This window comes from Corylus avellana, chromosome ca1 (assembly GCF_901000735.1).
Source record: "Corylus avellana chromosome ca1, CavTom2PMs-1.0".
NCBI lineage: Eukaryota > Viridiplantae > Streptophyta > Magnoliopsida > Fagales > Betulaceae > Corylus > Corylus avellana.
The window spans coordinates 2,113,670-2,137,447 of NC_081541.1; the positions used below are offsets into that span (position 1 = coordinate 2,113,670).

Genomic DNA, 23,778 nt, shown 5'->3' on the forward strand with positions numbered 1-23,778 from the left:
TAACTAGTACTAAACTTTAAAGTAGTACCCTGCAGCTTGAATAACTCCCTCCAAAAGACACTAGTAAAAATAGGGTCTCGATCTGAAACAATGGAAGTAGGCATTCCATGTAATCTGATGACCTCTTGAACAAACACTTGAGCTACTTTAATAGCTGTATAGGGATGAGAAAGAGCAATAAAATGGCCATACTTAGACAATCTGTCTACTACCACCAAGATCATTGATTTCCCTTGAGAAATTGGTAGTCCTTCCACAAAATCCATAGACACATCAGTCCACACTTTGCTAGGAATGGGAAGAGGCTGCAACAAGCCAGCTGGAGACATATTCTCATACTTAGATTGTTGACAAACTGCACACTCTCTAATAAACTTCTTGAGATCAGTAGTCATCCCCTTCCAATAAAAATCCCTCTTGGCTCTTTGCAATGTTTTTTCAAACCCTGAATGGCCTGCAATTGGATCACTATGCACAAAATGCAAAACTTGTGCTCTTATGGCCTGAGAACTCCCAATGTATAACCTCTTCTTATAAAACAGCAACTTATCCCTAAGGAGAAACTTGTTTGGATCTAACTCTCCTGTCCTCCATTGTTCCATTAAAGCCTTTAGCTGCTCATCAGTTTCATACTCAGCCCTTAAATCATTTATCCAACTAATAGTAGGTATGGATAGAAGAGATAATGTTATCTCAGGTTCCCAATCATCCCTTCTTGATAGGGCATCTGCCACCCTATTCTCCACTCCTTTCTTGTACTCCACTGTAAAGTCATAACCAATCAACTTAGTGATCCATTTCTGCTGAAAAGGGGTGCCCACCTTCTGTTCTAAGAGAAACTTCAGACTTTGATGGTCGGTTTTAACAATGAATGGTCTCCCAAGCAAATAAGGCCTCCACTTTTGAATAGCTGTCACTAAAGCAAACAATTCCTTCTCATAAGTGGACATATGGACAGCTTTCCCTTTCAAGGCTTTACTCAAGAACGCAATTGGCCTGTTGGATTGCATTAAAACTGCCCCAATGCCCATGCCACTAGCATCACATTCAATCACAAAAGGTTGGGAAAAATTAGGAAGTGCTAAAACTGGAGCTGCTGTCATGGCAGCCTTGAGTTTGTTAAAGGCTTCAACAGCATTCCTCCCAAGAAAAAGCATTTTTCTTCAACATAGCTGTCAAAGGGCCTGCAATAGATCCATACCCTTTAATAAATTTTCTATAGTAACCAGTGAGTCCCAAAAATCCTCTCAAAGATTTGAGAGTTTTAGGAAAGGGCCACTCCACCATAGCTTTAATCTTCTCATGGTCAGCCTGAACTCCTGAAGAAGAAATCACATGACCAAGATACTCCACTTCCTCACAACCAAACTTACACTTGGACATTCTAGCATACAGCTGATTCTGCCTTAACAAATCCAAAGTGATTCTTAAGTGTTGCTTATGAGTTTCCAAATCCTTACTAAAAACCAGAATATCATCAAAAAAAACTAAGATGAATTTTCTGAGATAAGGTTTAAAAACATGATTCATAAGGCTTTGAAAAGTAGAGGGAGCATTAGTAAGGCCAAAGGGCATCACCAAAAACTCATAGTGACCCTCATGAGTGCGGAATGCAGTCTTATGGATGTCTTTCTCAACCACCCTAATCTGATGATAACCAGATTTCAAATCCAATTTAGAAAACCATTTAGCTCCCCACAATTCATCTAACAACTCATCTACAACTGGTATAGGAAATTTATCCTTGATAGTTACCTGATTTAAGGCTCTATAATCCATACACATCCTCCAGCTGCCATCTGCCTTCCTCACAAGTAACACTGGAGAAGAGAAAGAGCTTTGACTGCATCTAATCACTCCAGATTGCAGCAACTCCTTCACAATCTTCTCTATCTCCTCCTTTTGATAAAAAGGGTATCGGTAAGGCCTCACTGAAACAGGCTGTGCACCCTCCTTCAAAGGAATTGCATGATCATGAGATCTTTTAGGAGGCAGCTCCTTAGGATCTGCAAAGATGTCTGCAAATTCTTCCAATAACTGAGCCATAGGACCAACTTTCGTGTTCTGATTCTTCCCAAAGTCATTCCCCTGCTTCTGTTTAATCTCATCACCCAAAAGCTGCAACAAGACACCCTTGTTCTCACCTCTACTTAGTTTAAAAGATTCATCATCTTCTACACTAAAATTCAGATTAGCAGCCAACCCTTCCAACAAACAGGTTCTTTCCTCATAGACAAATTGCATAGTAAGATTAAGAAAATCCCACAATATAGGCCCTAAAGTCCTCAACCACTGAATACCAAGTACCATATCACAACCAGCCAGAGGTAAAATATAAAGATCAATAACAAAAGTATAACCTTGCAGCTTAACCTTTGTGTTCTTACATTTACCAGGACTCACAATCTCATCTCCATTAGCTACCTTCACTTTGATAGATTCATTAACCACAGGCTGTATTCCTATTCCTTTAACCTTTTCTTGATCAAAAAAGTTATGTGTGCTTCCAGAATCAATCAAAATTATTACTTTTTGATTCTTTATCATACCTAAAATCCTCATGGTCTTAGGAGTAGGATTTCCAATAATGGCATGCAAAGAAATTTCAGGAAATTCTTCTAAAAAAAAATCACCTGGGTCTGGTTCCTCTTCTCCCTCTTGCAGCTTGTCCACCTTCTCTTCAACCTCCTCAATCAAAAATAATCTCGGTGAAGCACACACATGGCCACGGCTCCACTTAGCATCACAGGTGTAACATAAGCCTTTTTTCCTTCTATCCATCATTTCAGCATTAGAAATTTTCTGCACTGGTAACACTGCCTTACTGTAAACAGGAGGATTAGTCTTAATCTGAATATTACCATTAGCAACATTCTCCACATTCTTTTGCTGAGCAAAGAGATTGACTTTTCCCCCCAACAAACCAGTAGTCTTATTCTCCCCCCCAAAATTCCTGACAGCATTATTATAAGGAAGTACATTCCATTGGGGTTTAGTGCTCCTTCTGAAATTGAACATATAATCCTCTTGGATTTTGGCTAAAGAATAAGCATCCACTAAAGTCTTAGGTTTGAACATCTTTACTGCCAATCTAATTTCATCTTTTAACCCCCCCATAAAGCAACTCAGTTTATGTGCTTCAGGCAAATCAACCACTCTATTGGCTAGCACTTCAAACTGTTTTTTATATTCTTCCAAAAATCCCCCTTGCTTCAACTTAGACAAGGTTTCCATTGGATCATCATAAGACCCCATACCAAATCTAGTTTGTAATGCTTGAGTAAATTCAGTCCAAGTAGAAAAAGAATGTGACTTATGTAATTCTTGAAACCAAATTAAAGCTGTACCTTCCATATGAATAGAAGAAATCTTCAGCTTTTGAGTGTCCGGTGTAGAATAATGATCAAAGAACTGTTCAGCCTTGTAACACCAATTTAATGGATCCTCCCCATTAAATTTTGGAAACTCCAACCGAATAGACTTAGTGTAGAATCCATCTCCTGCATGAAATTCTGCACCATCTTCTGTATGAAATCCTCCACCATCTCCTGCATACCTTCCTCCTTTTGAAGTTGAACCAAAATTGGCCTCCATAGAATTAAGAGATACACTTTTATCTTTCTGTCCTGTTCCCTTCTGCAAATCTTTAATGGAACTCAACAACTGATCCAACCTCTCATCCAACTTCACCTCCAAACGATCCTGCCTTGCACTTATAAAAGCAAACTGATCATCCTGCTTCCTTTCCAGTCTTGCATTCCTCTCTTCAATATCATCCTTCAACTGCTTAAACTCCTTCCTGAACTGCACCAAATCCGCATTTTGCCCCATTGACCTAGTTTCCATGAAAAGAAAATAAATGGCTCTGATACCACTTGTAACAGGAAAGTTACTGCCAAACCAGAATTAGAAAGGAAAATGAGAGAGAAAGAATGTGAGTAAGAGACTTTGAGAGAGAAATGGATGACTTCTTCTTATTGAACAACTTGGCCAATTCGAGATGGCTAATCTCCATACAATGTTTGTACACTTCTGCCAAAAGATACCCCTTCTTGCACTTAACCAGCCTTATATAAGCTTAGCAGTCAAGGCAATTAGGCTTACAATTGTTTACAACTAACTGTAACAACTTTTGCAACTAACTACCAACAACTACTATAACAGCTTCTATTATACACATGCTGCAATACCTCCTAACAGAATTAACTGTCATGCTCCTGCTGCCCTTCCCTTTAGCTTCCCAACTCTTATGCAACAGCTTCTCATTTCTTCACGTGACACTTTAAAACTTAATATGGGTATTTGACAGCTTGAGGTTGTGTGGATTCATTTTCTTGGCCCAGGCCCATTCACATATTTTTGCCATTTATCAGCTTCAGTGCATGTATTTGGCCCGTTGGAAGCACGAATTTTGCCATTCATCGTCACCATCGTTTACAACAATTCAGAAACTTACATTGAGATTTCAAGTAGATATATGGGTAGAAAAAATGGGAAAGAATATTCGGACAGGGTGAGTTTACTGTTTTTTGAATACAAATTTTGTTTCAAATAATTGTTTGCAGATAATTATTTTTAAAAATAATTTATTTTCAGAAAATATCAAAATGTTGTTTCCTAATTCAATTTAATGCAAATAAAACATTAATTGAAAATAGTTGTTTTGTGAAAATATCCCACTTACTAGTTGATTGAAGAAAAAAAGTTTCCAAGAACTGGCATCGACAATTAATGACCATTGAATTTGAGGTAATGTAACGCAAAAATGAGAAATCCTACCCTTATCATGAAATGCACACACAATGAATGATTTAAATGTAGATCCATTTAAAACCAACACACCACTTATGAGTGAATTTTATAATATAAATTTTTGTGAGTATATAATTTTACCGTCATTTTATTATTATGTCAAAGAGGACCCATGATACATATAAACTCATCCATCTTCCGCTCCTTGGTCAATGTGAGACACAATATCTTATCTTTTTCAGCAAGGTTTACAACTATTCAGTAACTTAATTGCGTTTATGATAAGGTTTCAACTTTCAAAGTAGATAGAAAAGAATACTTTGATACTATAAAAATCGAAACAAATGTGAAATTGACATGCATGTATCTTAAAGCCTATGTTCAGTAACATGCATGAATGGTTTGAGAATGCACTTGCATGAATGGTTTGAGAATGCACTTGTTAGTTTATTGAAGAAAAGGTTGTTGAGGACAACCACCAATAATGATGGTTGAGATAATGTTAGTCAAATATGGGAAAATCATACTCTCAGAGGTCGGGAAACTCATACGGATTGAATAAGCAAGCATTACCCTTCCATGTGGGGGTGGAGTACTAGTCTATTGATAAAATTGTAGAAATGCTTAAAGGAGAAGTTGAATATTTACAAATGATTTTCAAGGCTTTCCTATCATCGGAGAGTCCCATAACAAATGCCGGAGATACTTCAAATCAAACTTTCTCATCAATTCAATCAAATGAATTAAGTCAATCACCATAATTTAATTGCAAATTAATTGTTATGAGTTTGCTTAATTACATTCCCATATATTAAAGGGGACAATTATTTTTTCTCATCTATATTTGATAGGACAAAGATGCTTGATATTTATGTGTGGTAAATAAGAGTTCCTTTGATTTATGATAACTTGCCTTATTACATCCTTTCTTTTGTTCGAACCCTATTTGCTCATATTTAACCAATGAATTCAGTTTCAGTTTCAGTTTAATTAAGAAGGTAGGATGCTATTTTTGGTTCTCCATTAGTCATCCACTGCTTTCTAAATTTGGCATATTAGATAGGACCATCCTTGTCCTTTACAAATACTTTTGGTCACAATTCGTAAGTTTTTATTTTAAACGTTGAAGAGAAACCGAGTTAATCGAGCAACTATTTTCTCAAAGCCTTGGAAGCATAGTGTTGAAATAGGTGTTTGGTGTAATGTGTGTTCGAGATGTTCAGCCGTGTGTCTTGTGGGTTGGGCAATTTTAATAGTTTGATGAAGCGGCAAAGCCTACCCAAACATGACTAGGACGCAGTGGATGATCCTAAAATGGAATGTTTGGCACTAATGGTCAGTGGGCTTGGCATGTACAGCTCCTGCTACAGTTGGGCTTTAAAACTTGATATGGGAATTTGACTGCTTGAGGCTATGTGGATTCATTTTCTTCAACCAGGCCATTCACATATTTTTGAAGCATTGATTAAAGCCAGAGCCCAGATGGAAAAAAGACATGCATTGTTTTTTAAATGAGCTCACGATAGAGTCCTACCGAAAATCTCAATTATTTTCCAAATATATATATATATGCCTCCATGACAATAAAGGGACCTCCAACACCAGAGAGGAGCCCTCAACGGCCATGGAGGTCCAACCTCCATAGCTCCATGTACTTGGGGCCTTCTATGGCCATGAAGGGACCTTCATAAGCTAGCCTCACAGCCATGGAGGGGCTACGCATGCAAGGAGGCTACCTCCATTATCCTCCATGCACACCTAGGCAATTGCCAATTTTTTGTTTTTATCATTTTTTTTCGTGTTCAATAATAATAATTAATGGCTAGTGGAGAGTGTCTTGTCAGCACGGCTAAAGACGAATGTTTGATAGACTTATTATATCCGACATTTTTCATTTAATAATGACTCAAACCGCGTGAATCTATTTGACAAACTCGAAAATCTATGGGTTTTTTGATAATGTTTTTTTTTTTGATGTAAATGCTTGGAATGTGAATTGAGTTATTTATCAGCTGCGTTTGTTGCCTGTAATATTGTACCGATAACAACAACAACACTGGTTTGTATTTGTATACCTATATACAGCGTTCTTGTCAGCAACATACAATTCTTAATATCAATATATATTTGTACGACACTGAAGGAAAATTTGCTTGTAATAAGGCTTTATGATAGTATATGGAGCTTTGATGTCATTGGTTCATGTTTTTTCTCTGTATGCATTTCATTCATGTTATTTGCTTGTAATAAGGCTCTGCCTCTTTGGTTCACCCACGTTTTATTTAGGTTTTCTTGCTTCTGTTTTGTAATAAGGCTTAGCCACTCGATCTGCCTGCTTGGATGTGAACTGAATTTTGGTCTAGATCTTTTAGGTCGTGGATGTGAATTTTAGTCCAAACCTTTGAGTTGTGGACGTGAACTTCATCCTACCTTTTGGGTCGAGGAGGAATTTGCGCTACTTATGCATTGGATTGCGTCTGTCTTATGCAAATCTGTTATTTCAACTGATAACTAGTCATAGGTTAGCGGAGATTTTAGGTCATGTTGTATTCTTATAGCTTCGGCTATAATTTGCATTTTCAGGGTTTTGTGCTCTTACGATGTAAAAACTTTATGTTCGTGATTATTATCAATAAAATTGGAGTGTAATTATTTCAAAAAAAATAAAAAAATAAAAAGTTCTTAGGATATACACAAAAATAATAATTTAATTCATGAATGTGACTAAAAATAATATACAAAGTGAACTCAAAAACCCTTATATTATGCTTTTGACTAAAAATAGTAATAATAATTCATGATATATATAAGTTATTCTTTTATATATATATATAACCTATATAAGAGAGAGTCAAAAGCATAGGGCGGAGAACATATATAAGTAATATAACTCTAGTCACAAACACATTAAATATGATCATCAACATACATGGCCCACTTTTCTCATCGTCTAGAATACGGTTGAAGTGGGTGTATAAATAAATAAATGAACAATTTAATAATTGACTATGGCTTTTCAACGAAATTTAATGAATTCATAACCATAATATTCAATTCCAAATAAATGTGGAAGTTGGGAGATCGAAGATAATGAAGGTTGAATCCATAAATTATTATGATAGGTACGTAGATCTTAACGTATTTGACTGGTCACATGAAAAGTGGTATTATTGACTACGGCTTTTCAACAAAATTTAATGAATTCATAACCATAATATTTGATTCCAAATAAATGTGGAAGTTGGGAGATCGAAGATAATGAAGGTTGAATCCATAAATTATTATGATAGGTACGTAGAACTTAACGTATTTGAAGTGGGTGTATAAATAAATAAATGAACAATTTAATAATTGACTATGGCTTTTCAACGAAATTTAATGAATTCATAACCATAATATTTGATTCCAAATAAATGTGGAAGTTGGGAGATCGAAGATAATGAAGGTTGAATCCATAAATTATTATGATAGGTACGTAGAACTTAACGTATTTGACTGGTCACATGAAAAGTGGTATTATTGACTATGGCTTTTCAACGAAATTTAATGAATTCATAACCATAATATTTGATTCCAAATAAATGTGGAAGTTGGGAGATCGAAGATAATGAAGGTTGAATCCATAAATTATTATGATAGGTACGTAGAACTTACGTATTTGACTGGTCACATGAAAAGTGGTATTATTGACTATGGCTTTTCAACGAAATTTAATGAATTCATAACCATAATATTTGATTCCGAATAAATGTGGAAGTTGGGAGATCGAAGATAATGAAGGTTGAATCCATAAATTATTATGATAGGTACGTAGAACTTAACGTATTTGACTGGTCACATGAAAAGTGGTATTATTGACTATGGCTTTTCAACGAAATTTAATGAATTCATAACCATAATATTCGATTCCAAATAAATGTGGAAGTTGGGAGATCGAAGATAATGAAGGTTGAATTCATAAATTATTATGATAGGTACGTAGAACATAACGTATTTGACTGGTCATATGAAAAGTGGTATTATTATTATTATTTTTTTGAAGGAAAAAAGTGGTATTATTGACTATGGCTTTTCAACGAAATTTAATGAATTCATAACCATAATATTTGATTCCAAATAAATGTGGAAGTTGGGAGATCGAAGATAATGAAGGTTGAATCCATAAATTATTATGATAGGTACGTAGAACTTAACGTATTTGACTGGTCACATGAAAAGTGGTATTATTGACTATGGCTTTTCAATGAAATTTAATGAATTCATAACCATAATATTTGATTCCAAATAAATGTGGAAGTTGGGAGATCAAAGATAATGAATGTTGAATCAATAAATTATGATAGGTAGAACTTAACGTATTTGACTGGTCACGTGGAAAGTGGAATTTCAAGGAAATGCAGGAGTTTAACAGAGTGTATAGAGAAGACTGGGTAAATGACAAGTATGTTTTCATTTTTCTTCAATATTACGCTATGCCCCCAATTTCAATCACCATTGACTTGGTTGGTGTACATCAATCTTAGTAAATGCTCATCACGCCATGGGACCTACAAAATTTATGACATGACAAACTTCACAACTAATTCATTTTTGGGTCCATTATTTTAGACTAATTGACACGCATCCAAACAAGTTATAATATTTGAAGACTATCAAATTTGCAAAAAAATAAAATGATCATAACTTCGAATTTTCTAAACATTACAAGTATTCAAAACAAATGGGAAAACTGGTAGCAAACCCTAGGCCTCCAGCGAATTAATCATTATGTATGTTCATGTACGTACGACTGATTAAATAGTTTTTTAAGCTTTTCAATATATATATGGTTTTAAATGTTTGAAATCTTTAAAATTAGTTTGATGGTATTATATATATGGTGTATAATAAATCTCCTTAATTCAGAAATAAACATTACTCTAATCACAACTTATGATCACCATGTGATATAATTCATTTCAAATAAACTACGGACTGGGATTAGAATCATTATTAAAAAAGTTCATTCCGTTCATGTCAATTTTTTTTTTTTTTTTTTTTTTAACAAAATGCTTGAAAAATGTAAATGTTTTTAAGAAAACAAGAAATTACAAAAAATATTTTTATAGAATATTAAATTATTAGTTCCTGAAACTGTTTTAAATTTTCAATTTAGATCAAATAAAATAACTGAAGATATCCTGGTTTTGATTTTTTTTTTTTTATTCACTAAAAATGATTTTTCTTGAAGATTATCAATTATCAAATATCAAAAGAAGATTTACAAACTTGCATTTTATGGATACAAATTATTTTATGGGTGTTTCTGTTTCATGATGCTTTAATTTGAGGACCACACTAATATTACTTTTCCCTTCCAATTTGTAATTGCAATTTAATTTGCACATAAACATCTATGATTACAGGTTGTGTTGTACGTTTTTTTCTCTTCTCTTGTTTGGACATTGAACACAATTTAAGAGGACTTTTCTTGGCTGCTTCTTTTCTTGTCTTGTACTTCTCGTTTTCTCGACTAATTCTAGTGACTCATAAAGTGACATTCTTTAGATGTTATGAAAATTTCACATTATAGAAGGTTGAATGAAATTTCCTCCAAATTTGTGTCTATATTAAAAAGTATTTATGAATATAGAAATTTCTTAGAAACTGGCATTTAAAAAGTGACATATACTTTTTTATTAATCTTATTAAAAAAATGCTATTATAAAAAATATATATTCCTCATATCATAAATAACACACGACTTTTTTAGAGAGTACTGAATCATAAGAAAGTCTAACAACCAATTTGTGTAGGAAATTTCTATGTTTGTCCAAACAGCAACCTAACTTGCACGGCAAATCATAGGATACATTCACTTTTTCTTTTCTTTTTTTTTTTTAAAAAAAAAATGAAAAAAAAAGGGGAGACATTTTCCATATAAAATTAAGGACAAAAAGTCCAAATAGCATGTCAAGTTGCACGGCAGATCTTCAACAATGAAACATCATCCATACATTGTTCAATAGTCCAGTCCTGTGCTTATCTGTTTGTTTGTTTGATACGACACTCAAAGTCAACAAAAGAATGCAATACTGCCAATACTGGTCTGTTTGTTTCATACAAGATACGTCCCCCATGCACATCTTATTTGTGTGTGGTAGGGACTGTCACGTGTGGTTGATTTATTGCACGTATAGTGTGATAAAATTACGAGAAAGTTCAGTTTGTTCATATATATGATTGTTATAATTGTAGAATTATTTATTGTCGAGTCCCAGTCAAATTATCATTCGTGTTAAATTGTTAAACTAATTTGTGTTTATCTTTTGTTAGTCATTAAGATTATTCTATTAATTTATTTATTGTCCAGTCGAGGAGGATGAGTTTCGATAGAGGATGTTGCTACATATGTATCGAATTGAGTTTGTTTGGAGTAGACTTGTTGTTACAACTGAAAATTAGTCATGGGTTAGCGAATTTTGATGTCATAGATAGGTCTTGAATGTCAGATTGTTATGTATATATCTATGACTTATAACCTTGTACCTTCGGCCAGAGACGGAGCCAGAAAATTTGATGGGAGGGGGTTAGCCAATTTTTTTTTTTTTTTAGTTCTTTAGAATTTTTTTATTAAAAAAAATTATTTTGATTGTTTTTTATGAAATAAAGACTACTGTAAGGGCCAAAAAATGGACATTTGAAAGTAAGGACCAAAAATTAAAAAACTTAATGGGTATGGCTCAAAAAAATGAATATGGCCAAAAGTTTTTATTGGATATGGCAAAAAAAATCTAAAAATAGGGCCCAATTTTTTTTGGAGGGGCCAAATGACTAAACTTAAAACTTTACTTTTCTACTTTTTTTTTTTTCTTTTTTTTTTTTTTTTCACTTATAATTTTTTTTCCCCTTATTTTGGGGGGGGGACCCTGGTCCCCCCCTCCCTCCGTCTCTGCCTTCAGCTATGATTTTCTTAGAGCTTTTGCTCTGTGATGTAAGAGCTTTATGCTCGTGATCCTTCATCAATTAATGAGATTGAAATGATTTTCCTTAAAAAAAAAAAAAAAATCATATTGTTAATTATTTATTATATTCTTTGCAATTTTAAATTTGACATTTTATCTTATGTCCCTCAAAGAATGATGTGGCTCTTAAATTACCATTGAATGTGTGATTGATCATTAATTATTAAATTTTAATCAAATTATGATTTTAAAAGCCACCTTATTTTTAGAGTGACACAAGAGATATTTATAAAATTGCTCATGTTTAACTTGTCAATGTGAGCCAATGCCGCGTTTTCTTATTTTGTAATGAAAATGGTTTTTTTTTTTTTTTAAAAAAAAAAAAAATTGGGTTTAAAGATATTTTTTAAATTCAATTTATTAAAATTGAAATATACTCTTAGAGTATGCAAAATACATTTTTAATAAGATTAATTAAATATTTGAGATTCACTTGCGCTAAAGTCAAATATGAATTTAATAAACCCATAGTTTGTCATTATTTTTCTATAAATTTAATAGATAAATCATTAGATTTGTGGGGTTCACCATTGATTTATGTGAGGTTCACATAAGTTCACAAATCTAATAATTGATTGTAAGAAAATATGGGCTAACTATATATATATATATATATATATATATATATATATATATATATAAAATATTAACCTCTAACATTTATCTTTAATAAATTAGATTAAAAAAATATTTTCAACATGTGCCATTTTTGTCCTGTCATCAAGGTTTCTAGTTTCCAACTGATTATTCATTATGTGACGCAGGAGTGTTGACCAGATGCATGCATTATTGATCAGACTTTGGATTGTATACTGGGGTAGAAAAAGCATACAGAAGACTAGGGCAGCCTCGGCACTGGGCAGGTTTGATTGCTGTTTTTGGTCTTGGGGACCTACGACATTTATGTCACGTGGTGTTAATGGTGAGAAGTATAAATAATAATTCTCTCAATTTCATTTAAAATTAATACTATTTATTTTATAGTCAATAGTGTATCTAACGATATATCACATCTTTTAAAAAGTTTAAATAATGTAACATTATATATATTATTCATTTTATTTGTAATTGAGACAAGCTTAGTCCCCCACGTAACAAAAAAACTTATGTAAATTTAGCACTCGAACTTATTTATAATTCAATCATTTCAAGTAAGCAATATAAGATTAACTTTTTGGAGTATTATATTAGTTATGAAGTAATTCATAATGGAGATATTCATAAGTATGCATTGTTAAAGTATTTAATTAAATAATTAAATTTATCTCTTCGTATTAAATTAAAATTTTTAAATAAGTAGTAATTTAATATGCCACACCCTTTGCATAGGGTGAAGTCTATTGACTACAAAAATCAGCGTCAAATGGAATGCTACCAGAAAGCGACCTTTGACTAATGCAGATTCATAAAAGCAAGCAAGAGTTGTCTTATGAAGGCTTCAAGAAAATTCCATTGCTGTTTTGATCTTGTAGAGACGTGCACTCTCTTTCTTCTTACAAAATTATTAATTTTTCACTATTTGCTCATTCCATGATTCCTTAATTTCGTTATAATTAATTAAAAATAAACTTTAACTACATAGAGTTAAAATCGACAACTTTCTTTAATTACCTCAATATAACCAAATAAAGGTCATTTGTGTTATACACAGATTTTTTTGCGCAAAATTTGTACTCACTCCATTTCACCATTGTTTTTTTTTTTTTTTTTGGGTGAAACGGACTTCGTGAACAACTTCTTTGCATATAACATAATCTCGATCTGATTTACTTACCCCCCCAAAAAAAAAACCACATAATCTCTAATTTAAACGTGCTAATGCATCATGATAGATAACAAATTTATTATATTTTTTAAAATGGAAAAGATCAAAATCATTCTTGCGCTTTGACTCATATCATTGTTAGGAAATTAGACGCCACTAATTCCTCTTCAGGATCTTGGGATCCAATCGGTCAAGAAAAACAACAATACACAAGTACGGTAAATAATATTTTACCAAAGATACAACTCGGTATGTTCCCAGGTAAGATTGGAGGAGTCACACCGGTCTCACTTAAAATCCAATCTTTCCTCGACAGAACATACACGTGTACTTTTGATTAGTACTATAAACACGCACAAACATACACAAGACAAGAAATTTATACGTGGTTCGGCCAATACTGCCTACATCCACCGAGTTGCAGAGATTTCACTACTTTGGGAGAAAATAACGGGGAGACTTTACAAGAGATATTTCAGAGAGAGATTGCACACAACTCTTCTATGTTGTGATCTGCAATTCTTATATGCCTAACACTAGACTTATCTCTCTATACCTTTTTTCTCTCAACCTTTCTTTCTTTTTCTCTCTCTATACTTTTCTTGTCTTAGCACTAAGAAACAATGAAGCTTGATGCTCCTTATATAAGTATAGAAGGGTTGGTGAGAATAGTTGGTGAGAATGGTTGGTGGGAATGGTTGGTGCAACAACCATGTACTATTCATTCGACGGCTTGGTTGGTGCAACAACTTTTACTATTCCTTTGACGTCTTCTAGAAGATACTACCATAGTTTACTCATTTGACTCCATTTTTCAACAATCATCTGTTAGACCTGCCACGATGCATTATGCATGTTTAAATCCATATATGTAGTTTCTATTTTAAAGAATATATCATAAATAGATTCTGGCTTATAATTAAGATTATATTCACAAATAATATTCTAGCTTTTCCCATAAATATATATTTTGCTACAAATCCATATGTGTGTTTTATAAAACATGCATGCTCCTTTTGCAAGAACTGTACGTTGGCCATCAAACATGCATGCCTACGGTGCGACTAAAAACAAATTCACTTTTAGTTTTAGATTACATGACAGCCCAAGGAATTCACAATTGAAATGGAAAAAAGAAAACTGAAAAAAAAGAAGAAGAAGATTTACCAGGTACGTACATTTTTATAATCTCCAAATTACTCTTACATTGATACAAGAAAAAACTTGAAGTCGCTGCATTGACTCCAAGTCTACAAGATTAATAACTTCTAATTAAGAGGTACAAGATTATTGCAACCCAGATGGTTATCACATATGCCAAGTTTACATACAATTATTCTAATTCCGAGATGACCTCCAACTCATGGTGTAGACGTTTTGTAGCTATATTTGCATTAATTTTTACTGGGCCTGCAGAAGCAAAGGGATTGGGAGGCATGGTTAAGTTATCTCCTTCTCCTTCCAACATTTGAACTACATCTTTCATGGAAGGACGATCTGCTGGGTGCCATTGGATGCACCAGAGTCCTACAATTGCTAGCTTCTTTGCAATTTTAGCATCTCCATCATCCTCAACAAAGATTCGTATGTCTTCTTTTTCTTCTAAGAGATTATAGATCCATTCTGGAAAGTAGACTTGGCTGGAGTTATCAACTATAACATCAACATTTTTCCTCCCTCCAACTATTTCAAGTAACAATATTCCAAAACTATAAACATCTGCTTTAGAAGACACATTTCCAAAATTTCTAGAGAATACTTCGGGTGCAATGTAACCCACAGTCCCCCTGGCTGTGGTCATGGACACTGCACTTTGCTCCTTTGAACACAACTTGGCGAGTCCAAAATCAGATATTTTTGGATTGAAGTTCTGGTCTAGCAAAACATTGTGAGGTTTGATATCAAAATGAAGGATTCGTTGGTCGCATCCTTGGTGAAGATATTCAATTCCTTTCGCTATACCAAGAGCAATATCTTGCAGCTTATCCCAATTAAGGATAGAGTTCTTAGTGGCCGACGAAGATATTAGCTTCTCTAGTGAATCATTTGGTAAGAACTCATAAACTAACGCTCGTCTAAATCCATCAGCGCAAAAGCCAACTAAGCGAACCACGTTAATGTGATGGATCCTGCCCATTATACCTACTTCATTTATGAATTCTTCTCCATTTCCCTTGGAAGTGTTGAGGATCTTCACTGCAACATAAATTTCATTGGAAAGCTTTCCTTTGAATACTATTCCATATGATCCTTCGCCCAACTTCTCAGTAAATTGATTTGTAATCTTTTTTATATCGGCATACGAGTATCTCGTGGGTCTGAAATTTCTGTAATCCTCCAAAAACTTTTCAATATTTGCTTGATGCTTTTTTTCTACTTTGTCGTGAGTATAAAAACGGTAAAGAGCAAAAAGAGCTAGTAGTAATAGAAATGAACCCATGATGACACCTGCATAATAAACATTCATGAATGAATAACTTCCATCTTCACACTAAGAAGAATTTCAATTACCCAATATTAGACAACTCACCAGTAATCTCCGACTTTGATAATGCACCTATAAAAAATTTAACACAATCAGCTTCTCATTGTACATTTCAAAAAAAAAAAAAAATTGCTCGCCTAAAATTTTCTTACTAATAGCTAAGTTTTATTGAAGTCAGACCTTGAGTCCTTTTAAGAGGACTCAATATATAATATATTGTGATTTTTCCTGCTAAGTCCAAGTTGTAGGCTTTCTAAGAGGACTAGACGTGCTGTGCAGTGATTTTTCCTGAGTTAACATGTGTATGCTAATCTTAGTAAGCAAATTGTATGTTGGTCTTGAATTTCAAACAAGACATGCAAGAACTGTTGATGATGAGAGACAAACAGACAGACAGAGAGGCCAATGGTGGGGGACAGATCATGAACAAAGTCGGATATGAAACTGAGAAGAAGGCTGCTCTTGCCAACTCCAGAATCACCAATCAACTGATTCTTGAATGAATAATTGTATAATCACCAAATACACCAGAAAAAAATTTCTACACTACTCACTTACAGTAAATTCTGCAGAAAAACCAAGCTTAACTTAAAACAACTCAAACCAAACAACTCAACTCTAAACAGTAATTCTGCAGAAAACAACTCAACTCTAAACAGTAATCCTAGTCAAGTTAAGCCAAGAGTAACAGGCAGTGCCAAATCTTATTATCGTTTCTTTGTTTAGATGAATGACTCAGCAGGTTATAAGGTACGTACCATTCGTGACCAAACATTTTATTTTGTTTTATTTTTGGGTGGAAATGAATGCAGAGGAGCATTTATAAGCTAAGATTGACCAAACCTGTACATGTTGGCTTGAAAGCGTAGGGAAATTCATTAGGTAGAAGACAATACCTTTATTAATTTTGGGGCCGCACTCAATTTCTGACTTATTGTTCTTCAAACATCTCTTGCCTTTCGCTTCACAGCCTCTGCATGCTGGAGTGGACCAATTCAATTGAAGAAATTTATCATGATTCCATATTATACCACCTGGAATCGATCGAAGAGTATATATCTTTGTACAAGATATGAGGACCGTCCTGATGACACTATAATTATTGAAGGCATAAACTTGGTAGGCAGGGCCACTAAGACAAGAGAAAGTATAGGCATTTTTTATATCTCTTGAGGAACAATTGAATAAGGCATAGTCAAGAAGTTCATTATAAAAGGAATCTACTTTGAATTGGAAAGGCGAGGAAGATAAATTGAGCCCTCGAAGCTGCCTTGCATAGCAATTATCTGGATCATATAATTGAATTACTTGAGATCTGTAGTCAATCTTATTGACAAAAAACTTCATTGAATTAGGCAGCTCGAGCAGCGTATGTTTTCTATCAATGCAAGAGAGAGTAAACCCAGGATACCCACACTGCTCTGGCTGGCTGCTAAGCCGAAAAGGAAATCGAATGGCTAGGCCATGGTCTCCGCACCGTAATTGATCATCGCACCCACTTTGGCCTTCTCCAAGGTCTATGATGAAAGCCACAAACAAGAACAAGTATGAGATAATCGTTTGGAAGCAAATATTCATCTCTGCACTCTTGGAAGGATTCTCAGCCTCTTAAATATCTTATCTGTATTTTGTTCAAGTGAGTGGTAAATCTGGTGTGAACTTCTGATGGATATGGGCTGTTGGTGTGTGGTGAATCTAGCTAGTGATGATACACTTACATATAAATTGGGTGTTATATGTCAATAGTTTCCTTCCATCAACATCATAAGGGGCAATTCCTTTAAGAAAAGCCTCTTCGTTTTGAATTATGATTATCAAATATTTCAAGACATGACGTAAGCGCTTACGCCTAAATTACATTATTTACTTTCGATCTCTACAGCCGTGGAAGCTATACTCTCTCTCTCTCTCTCTCTCTCTCTCTCCATGGCAAGAGGAATTCTCTTCCCTGCTGGACTCACCGTCCTAACTATTGTTGTCCTAGTCCATCAAATTTGCAGTGCTGAGGACTGTCCTCCTTCGACCTGCGGCAGTATCCGTAACATAAGCTATCCGTTTCGGTTAGAAGGCGATCCAGAAAACTGCGGCGATTCAAGATATGCTCTGTCATGCGAGAACAACCAGACAGTGTTGAACTTATATGATGGAAAATACTACGTACGGCAAATCAATTACAATAACTACACAATCCGAGTTGTAGACCCAGGTATTCTAACCGCTAACGACTCCTTCATTGCCCGTTATCCTCTAGGCTACGATAATTTCAGTTCTGGGGATCCATATGATGTATCTCATCAAAACATACCAAGCTCTGTGGTTTTCTTGAAGTGTGAAAAGCCAGTGAAATCTCCGTGGTATTTCGACATTAGTTGCCTTAAGAATGGAGTGTATTCTTCCGACTCTTCTTTATCCCATTCCAAGAAGTACACATATTTTCTATTTAGCAGCTATACAGGGGTTGTGGAGGACTTGTGCCAAGTAGCTCAAGTTTCTTTGTCACCGTGGCCGTGGTCAGCAAATGATGACTTAAGAAATAATATTTCCTGTACAGCCGTCCGCAATGAATTGCTATTTGGTTTTCAACTTTTCTGGTACCAAGTTTACTGTGAAAGCAGGTGCGGCAGAAATGACTATTGCTACCTCAATGCGGAAAATAATGTTACTTGCAATGGAAATGGTGCGTAAAAGAATGCATGCGAGAAAAAAAAGACAACACCTGCAATTTCTAATTTAATATCTTACATGTTCATCCCCATTGTTTATTTTATTTTATTTTATTTTTTTTATTTTCTTCGTTCTTGAATTTCTCTCTTCTCTCATCACTAACCATTTATGCACACCCCATACCATGCCCATGTAATAAGATATTCATTCTAATTTAGCATTGTATAGTAAGTAGTAACGTGATTTAATTTCTAAATCTAAAATTCCAAACGCTGACGTTATTCTTTTCTTTGTCACTACAGGTATACTAGGAATCCGTGACAGAATATATGCGACATACTCAAGTAAGGTTTCTATATATCTCAAAAAGCTGTTTGAAGGGGCAAAGAATCTGCCGTATAGATGTGAAATTTGCTAATTTTCGTTCTCATATTTCTCATCACATGAATGAGACATAACTGCTAATTATCATAAGAATAGTGAACTAGAACTAGAAGAGGTTCTGTTTTCTTTGGACAGGCAAACCCGGAAAGAGAGATCGGGATGATGGAGACTTTAAGAAGTAGACATCAAAAAGAAGGGTCGATATATATGATAGAATAATATGGTGAAATAGAATTGGATTAGTTTTGCCTGATGATGACTCAAAAAGAGAAATAACGGTGTGCTTGGACATTGGGTGATCTCAAACTTTTGGGCTTAATTTGTTTTGATCTCATAAACAATGTGCAAAATGCATGAAGGCCATTATAATTCTATTCAAGTCGGTCTCCACATTAATTACATTATAAGCTAATTACTGAAATCTCAGCCTCAATGGACAAATTATTCAACCCACCTATAGGCCCATTGAATCGAACTGATCAACCCAATTAATTTAAAGCCTAGATACGTGATGTCCAGATGTTTATAGAGCTATTTATATTAATTGTTAAGTATGGCCCAAACGGAAAGTTGTTTATGCAATTTTATTACGTCATAGACTTCTAAAATTTGTTTAAGTCACCTTTTCGATTAATTAATGAATTTATTTTTTATTCATTTTATTTTATTTTTTATTGTTTTGGATGAATGAAATTTTCATTCAAAACACAAACTAAACACCCATACACACCAACAAGAAAGCTGGAACTCAGTTCTTTACATCAAACAATGAAACACCACCCCAATCAAACAATTACAAATGATCTCCTACAAAAAAAATCACAAGCTAAAACTATTTTTTATTTTTCATGTTGTAGGTATTGTGGACACACTAGCAGGACCAATAAACATCAGTAAGAATCAATCTTTTTTTTTTTTTTTTTAATAAACAGATTATTCGTTGCAATGTGATGTTATTACGTACTGATGTTTACATTTTTTTTTTTAAAAAAAAAAGGACAAATACTATATTTTCAACTTTAAAAGAAATGCCGAGTTTTAACACTAATGTTACTATTTTCTTTGTCAAAACAGTATATGGAAAACTATATGGTCAGAAATATTACGAAGGTGAGGTTTCAATCTCAAATTATTATTTGCAGGAGGATAGTATAGAGTGACACAATGATCACATAGAAATGGATCAATTGTGCTTGATGATGAAGCAATTAGAGGATAACCATATGCTTCGGAAATCACAAACTTTTAGGTTTTGCATGTTCAGAGTCTTAAGAAATTAGCTTCCTATCTTGAATAAAAATTTTAATTCCTTTGCCTCCCACCACTTTCCTTGATAAGATATCTAAAAGCGGTTTCCTTGATAAGATACCTAGAAAGGGTTAGTATTGAAATCTTGTTTACAAGCCTCAGTAAATAAATAATTCATCCACTGCTATAGCTTTAGCTCAAGATCGTTGAGAAGCCATAGAATCGAGCTCAACTTAATTAAGAGCCCAGACATATAAACGGATCAATATTCCTTGCAATGTGATGTTATTATTGATTTTTACATTAAAAAAAAAAAATACAACTTCTATATTTTTAACTTAAAAAGAAATGTTGGGTTTTAATTTTATGTTTCCAAACACTGATTTTATTCTTTTCTTTGTCAAAACAATACCAGGAGGACTACAATATAACTATATGTATGACAAAGGTGAGGCTTCAATCTCAAAAAGTTATTTGCAGGGGATAGTATAGAATGACACAATGACATTGAAATGTATCGATTGTCCTTGATGCTGAAGTAAGTAGAGGATAACCATGTGCTTGGGAAATGGTTGATCTCAAACTTTTAGGTTTTATTTAGATTTCTGAAACAATGAGGAAAATGAAAATTATCTTAGATTTCTAAAGAAATTAGCTTCGTATCATGATAAGATTGCTAATGTTCCTTTGCCTTTCCCTAATGTTTACTTGATAAGATAGCTAGAATGGGTTAGTATGGAAACCTTGTTTACAAGTCTCAATAAGTAAATAATTCATCCACGCACTGCTATAACTTTAGCTCAAGGTTGTTGAGAAGGCATAGAATCTAGCTCAACCTAATTGAAAGCCCATACACATAAACAGATCATTCATTCCTTGCAATGTGATGTTATTATTGATTTTTACATTACATAAAAACATTTGAAAAATACACATTTTCAACTTTAAAAGAAATGCTGAGTTTTAATTCTATATTTCCAAACACTGATCTTATTCTTTTTTTTGTCCAAACAGTATCAGGGAGACAACAATATGTGCTTAAGTATGACAAGGGTGAGGTTTCAATCTCAAAAATTTATTTGCGGGATAGTATAGAATGACACAATGGCATAGAAAATGATCGATTGTCCTTGATGATGAAGCACGTAGCTAGCTAGACGAAAACCATGTGCTTGGGAAATGGTTAATCTCAATTTTATTTTTTTATTTTTTTCATTTATGAAACAATGATGAAAATGAAAGATAGCTTATAATTAGATTTCTTAAAACCTTGTTTACATGCGCCTCAGTAAGCAAATAATTCATCCACTGCTACAACTTTAGCTCAAGGTTGTTGAGAAGGCATAGATTAATCGAGCTCAACCTAATTGAAAGCCCATACATATAAAGTCAAGAGGTTTATAGTGTTGTTTTTTTATTTTTTATTTTTTTATTTTTTTTATCTTCTTAAGCATGGTCCTAGCTGAGATATGTGTATGCAATTTTATAATTAATTATTATTTTTTTCATATTTCTTGCGCAGGCCTTACAATCAAATTGCTAAAGTTCATGACCATAGACTACGGTAAGACCCTTCTCTCCTTTCATCTTCTTTAATTTATTTCCTTTCTAGTTGATCATTCTTTACACTGTAAATCATGAATTAAACATGCGGCCAAAATGAAAATATTAATTATTAGCCAAAGAAGATAACAAGTATTGTACTAAATTACTAGGATCTACAAGGAAATTAATTGAGGAGAAATGCTACATACCACATCACTCTCCGGCCACCACTATCTCACTATGTTGATGTGGCATGTCAATTCATCATTGATTTTTTTTTTTTTTTTTCTTTTACCAAAGGCTTGGTCTAGAGGTAGATTGGCAATGTCACATCAACATTGTACATGGGATGGTGATGTGATATATAGCATTACTCTTAATTGAGTTATTACTATATATACTAATAATAAAAAATATTGACAGCAGTGCAACATGTGTTCGCTTACAATTTATTTTGGTGATGTTGTTCCATAGGTCTATTCCAAGCAGTAAAAATGATATTGGGGGCTCCTTGTGTGATTGTGTTTTTGATCTATAAATGGCGTAGGAGGCATTTATCAATGTATGACATTATTGAAAAATTTCTACAAAGCCACAATAATCTAATGCCAATAAGGTACTCTTACTCAGAAGTTAGGAAGATGACCAAAGGTTTCAAGGACAAATTAGGTGAAGGAGGCTATGGCACTGTATATAAAGGAACACTTCGAAGTGGTCGTCTTGTGGCTATAAAGATGTTAAGTATGTCCAAAACTAATGGACAAGATTTTATGAATGAAGTTGCAACCATTGGAAGGATTCACCATGTTAATGTAGTGCAACTCATTGGTTTTTGTGTTGAAGGATCAAAACGTGCTCTTGTATATGAGTTTATGCCTAATGGTTCTCTGAATAAATACATATTTTTGCCAGAAGTGAGTACACTCCTAAGCTATGATAAAATGTATGATATAGCTTTAGGAGTGGCTCGTGGGATTGAATATCTACATCAAGGATGTGACATGCAGATTTTACATTTTGATATCAAGCCTCACAATATTCTTCTTGATGAGAATTTTACTCCCAAAGTTTCTGATTTTGGCCTAGCAAAATTGTATCCAATAAATGGAAGCATTGTTTCCTTGACTGCTGCAAGAGGAACGTTAGGATACATGGCCCCTGAATTGTTTTACAAAAATATTGGAGGCATTTCATACAAAGCTGATGTTTATAGTTTTGGAATGTTACTAATGGAAATGGCAGGTAGAAGAAAGAACTTAAATGCATTTGCAGAACACTCGAGCCAAATATACTTCCCTACTTGGGTTTATGACCAATTGAATGATGGAAACGACATAGAAGCGGAAGACGCCACAGAGGAGGAAAGGAAAATAGGCAAGAAGATGATCCTTGTCGCCTTATGGTGCATACAAATGAAGCCTAGTGATCGTCCTTCAATGAACAAAGTCGTACATATGCTTGAAGGAGAAGTTGAATTCTTACAAATGCCTTCCAAGCCTTTCATGTCATCACTAGAGAGAATCATAACAGGTAGTGAAGAGAACTCGAATCAATCAAATGAATCAAGTCAATCATCTCAATTTTAGATGTAAATTAATTTAAGTCTTTCATTAATTTAGTACATTTCCACTAAAGGAGGCAATTAGTTTTCTCATATATATTTGATAGTGCAAAGATACTTGATATTTATATGCAACAAATAAGAGTTTGTTTGATTTAGTACTTTGCAATGCTCGTTTCTATTTTCTCATACTTAACCAATGAATTGAGTTTTAAGTTTGAGAAGATATGTTGTTATTCTTCTTTCTCTACTTGTAACCCTTTGTGAATTTGGCATATTGGATAGGACCAATCCTTGTCATTTAGAGATAATATTGTTGACATCCATAAACTTTTATTTTTGAATGTACTGGAAGCCAACAAACAATTTG

The 23,778-nt window shown here is 33.8% G+C and overlaps 3 protein-coding genes across 4 annotated transcripts; 2 read left to right on the plus strand and 1 right to left on the minus strand.

The window, feature by feature from the left end:
- Positions 1-14,694: 14,694 nt before the first annotated feature.
- LOC132182146 (rust resistance kinase Lr10-like) lies at positions 14,695-17,685 on the minus strand. The gene is made up of 3 exons (XM_059595341.1): positions 16,903-17,685; positions 16,052-16,078; positions 14,695-15,969 (listed from the first exon to the last, which is right to left on the minus strand). The coding sequence occupies exons 1-3, from the start codon at positions 17,582-17,584 to the stop codon at positions 14,855-14,857; spliced, it is 1,824 nt and encodes a 607-aa protein (XP_059451324.1). The 5' UTR covers positions 17,585-17,685; the 3' UTR covers positions 14,695-14,854.
- Positions 17,686-17,932: 247 nt separating this feature from the next.
- On the plus strand, positions 17,933-18,691 carry LOC132167093 (uncharacterized). The gene has a single exon (XM_059577988.1). It carries the CDS (start codon positions 17,933-17,935, stop codon positions 18,689-18,691), a length of 759 nt encoding a protein of 252 aa, XP_059433971.1.
- A 292-nt stretch (positions 18,692-18,983) lies between these two features.
- LOC132186771 (rust resistance kinase Lr10-like) lies at positions 18,984-23,566 on the plus strand. 2 transcript variants are annotated; one of them, XM_059600838.1, is made up of 7 exons: positions 18,984-19,014; positions 19,912-19,947; positions 20,129-20,164; positions 20,718-20,750; positions 21,317-21,355; positions 21,825-21,866; positions 22,322-23,566. In XM_059600838.1, the coding sequence occupies exons 4-7, from the start codon at positions 20,738-20,740 to the stop codon at positions 23,431-23,433; spliced, it is 1,206 nt and encodes a 401-aa protein (XP_059456821.1). In that variant the 5' UTR covers positions 18,984-19,014; positions 19,912-19,947; positions 20,129-20,164; positions 20,718-20,737; the 3' UTR covers positions 23,434-23,566. The 2 variants fall into 2 exon arrangements, with proteins under 2 accessions (XP_059456821.1, XP_059456813.1); XM_059600830.1 differs by lacking the exons at positions 18,984-19,014; positions 19,912-19,947; positions 20,129-20,164; positions 20,718-20,750 and having other exon boundaries at positions 21,069-21,355.
- Positions 23,567-23,778: the final 212 nt, after the last annotated feature.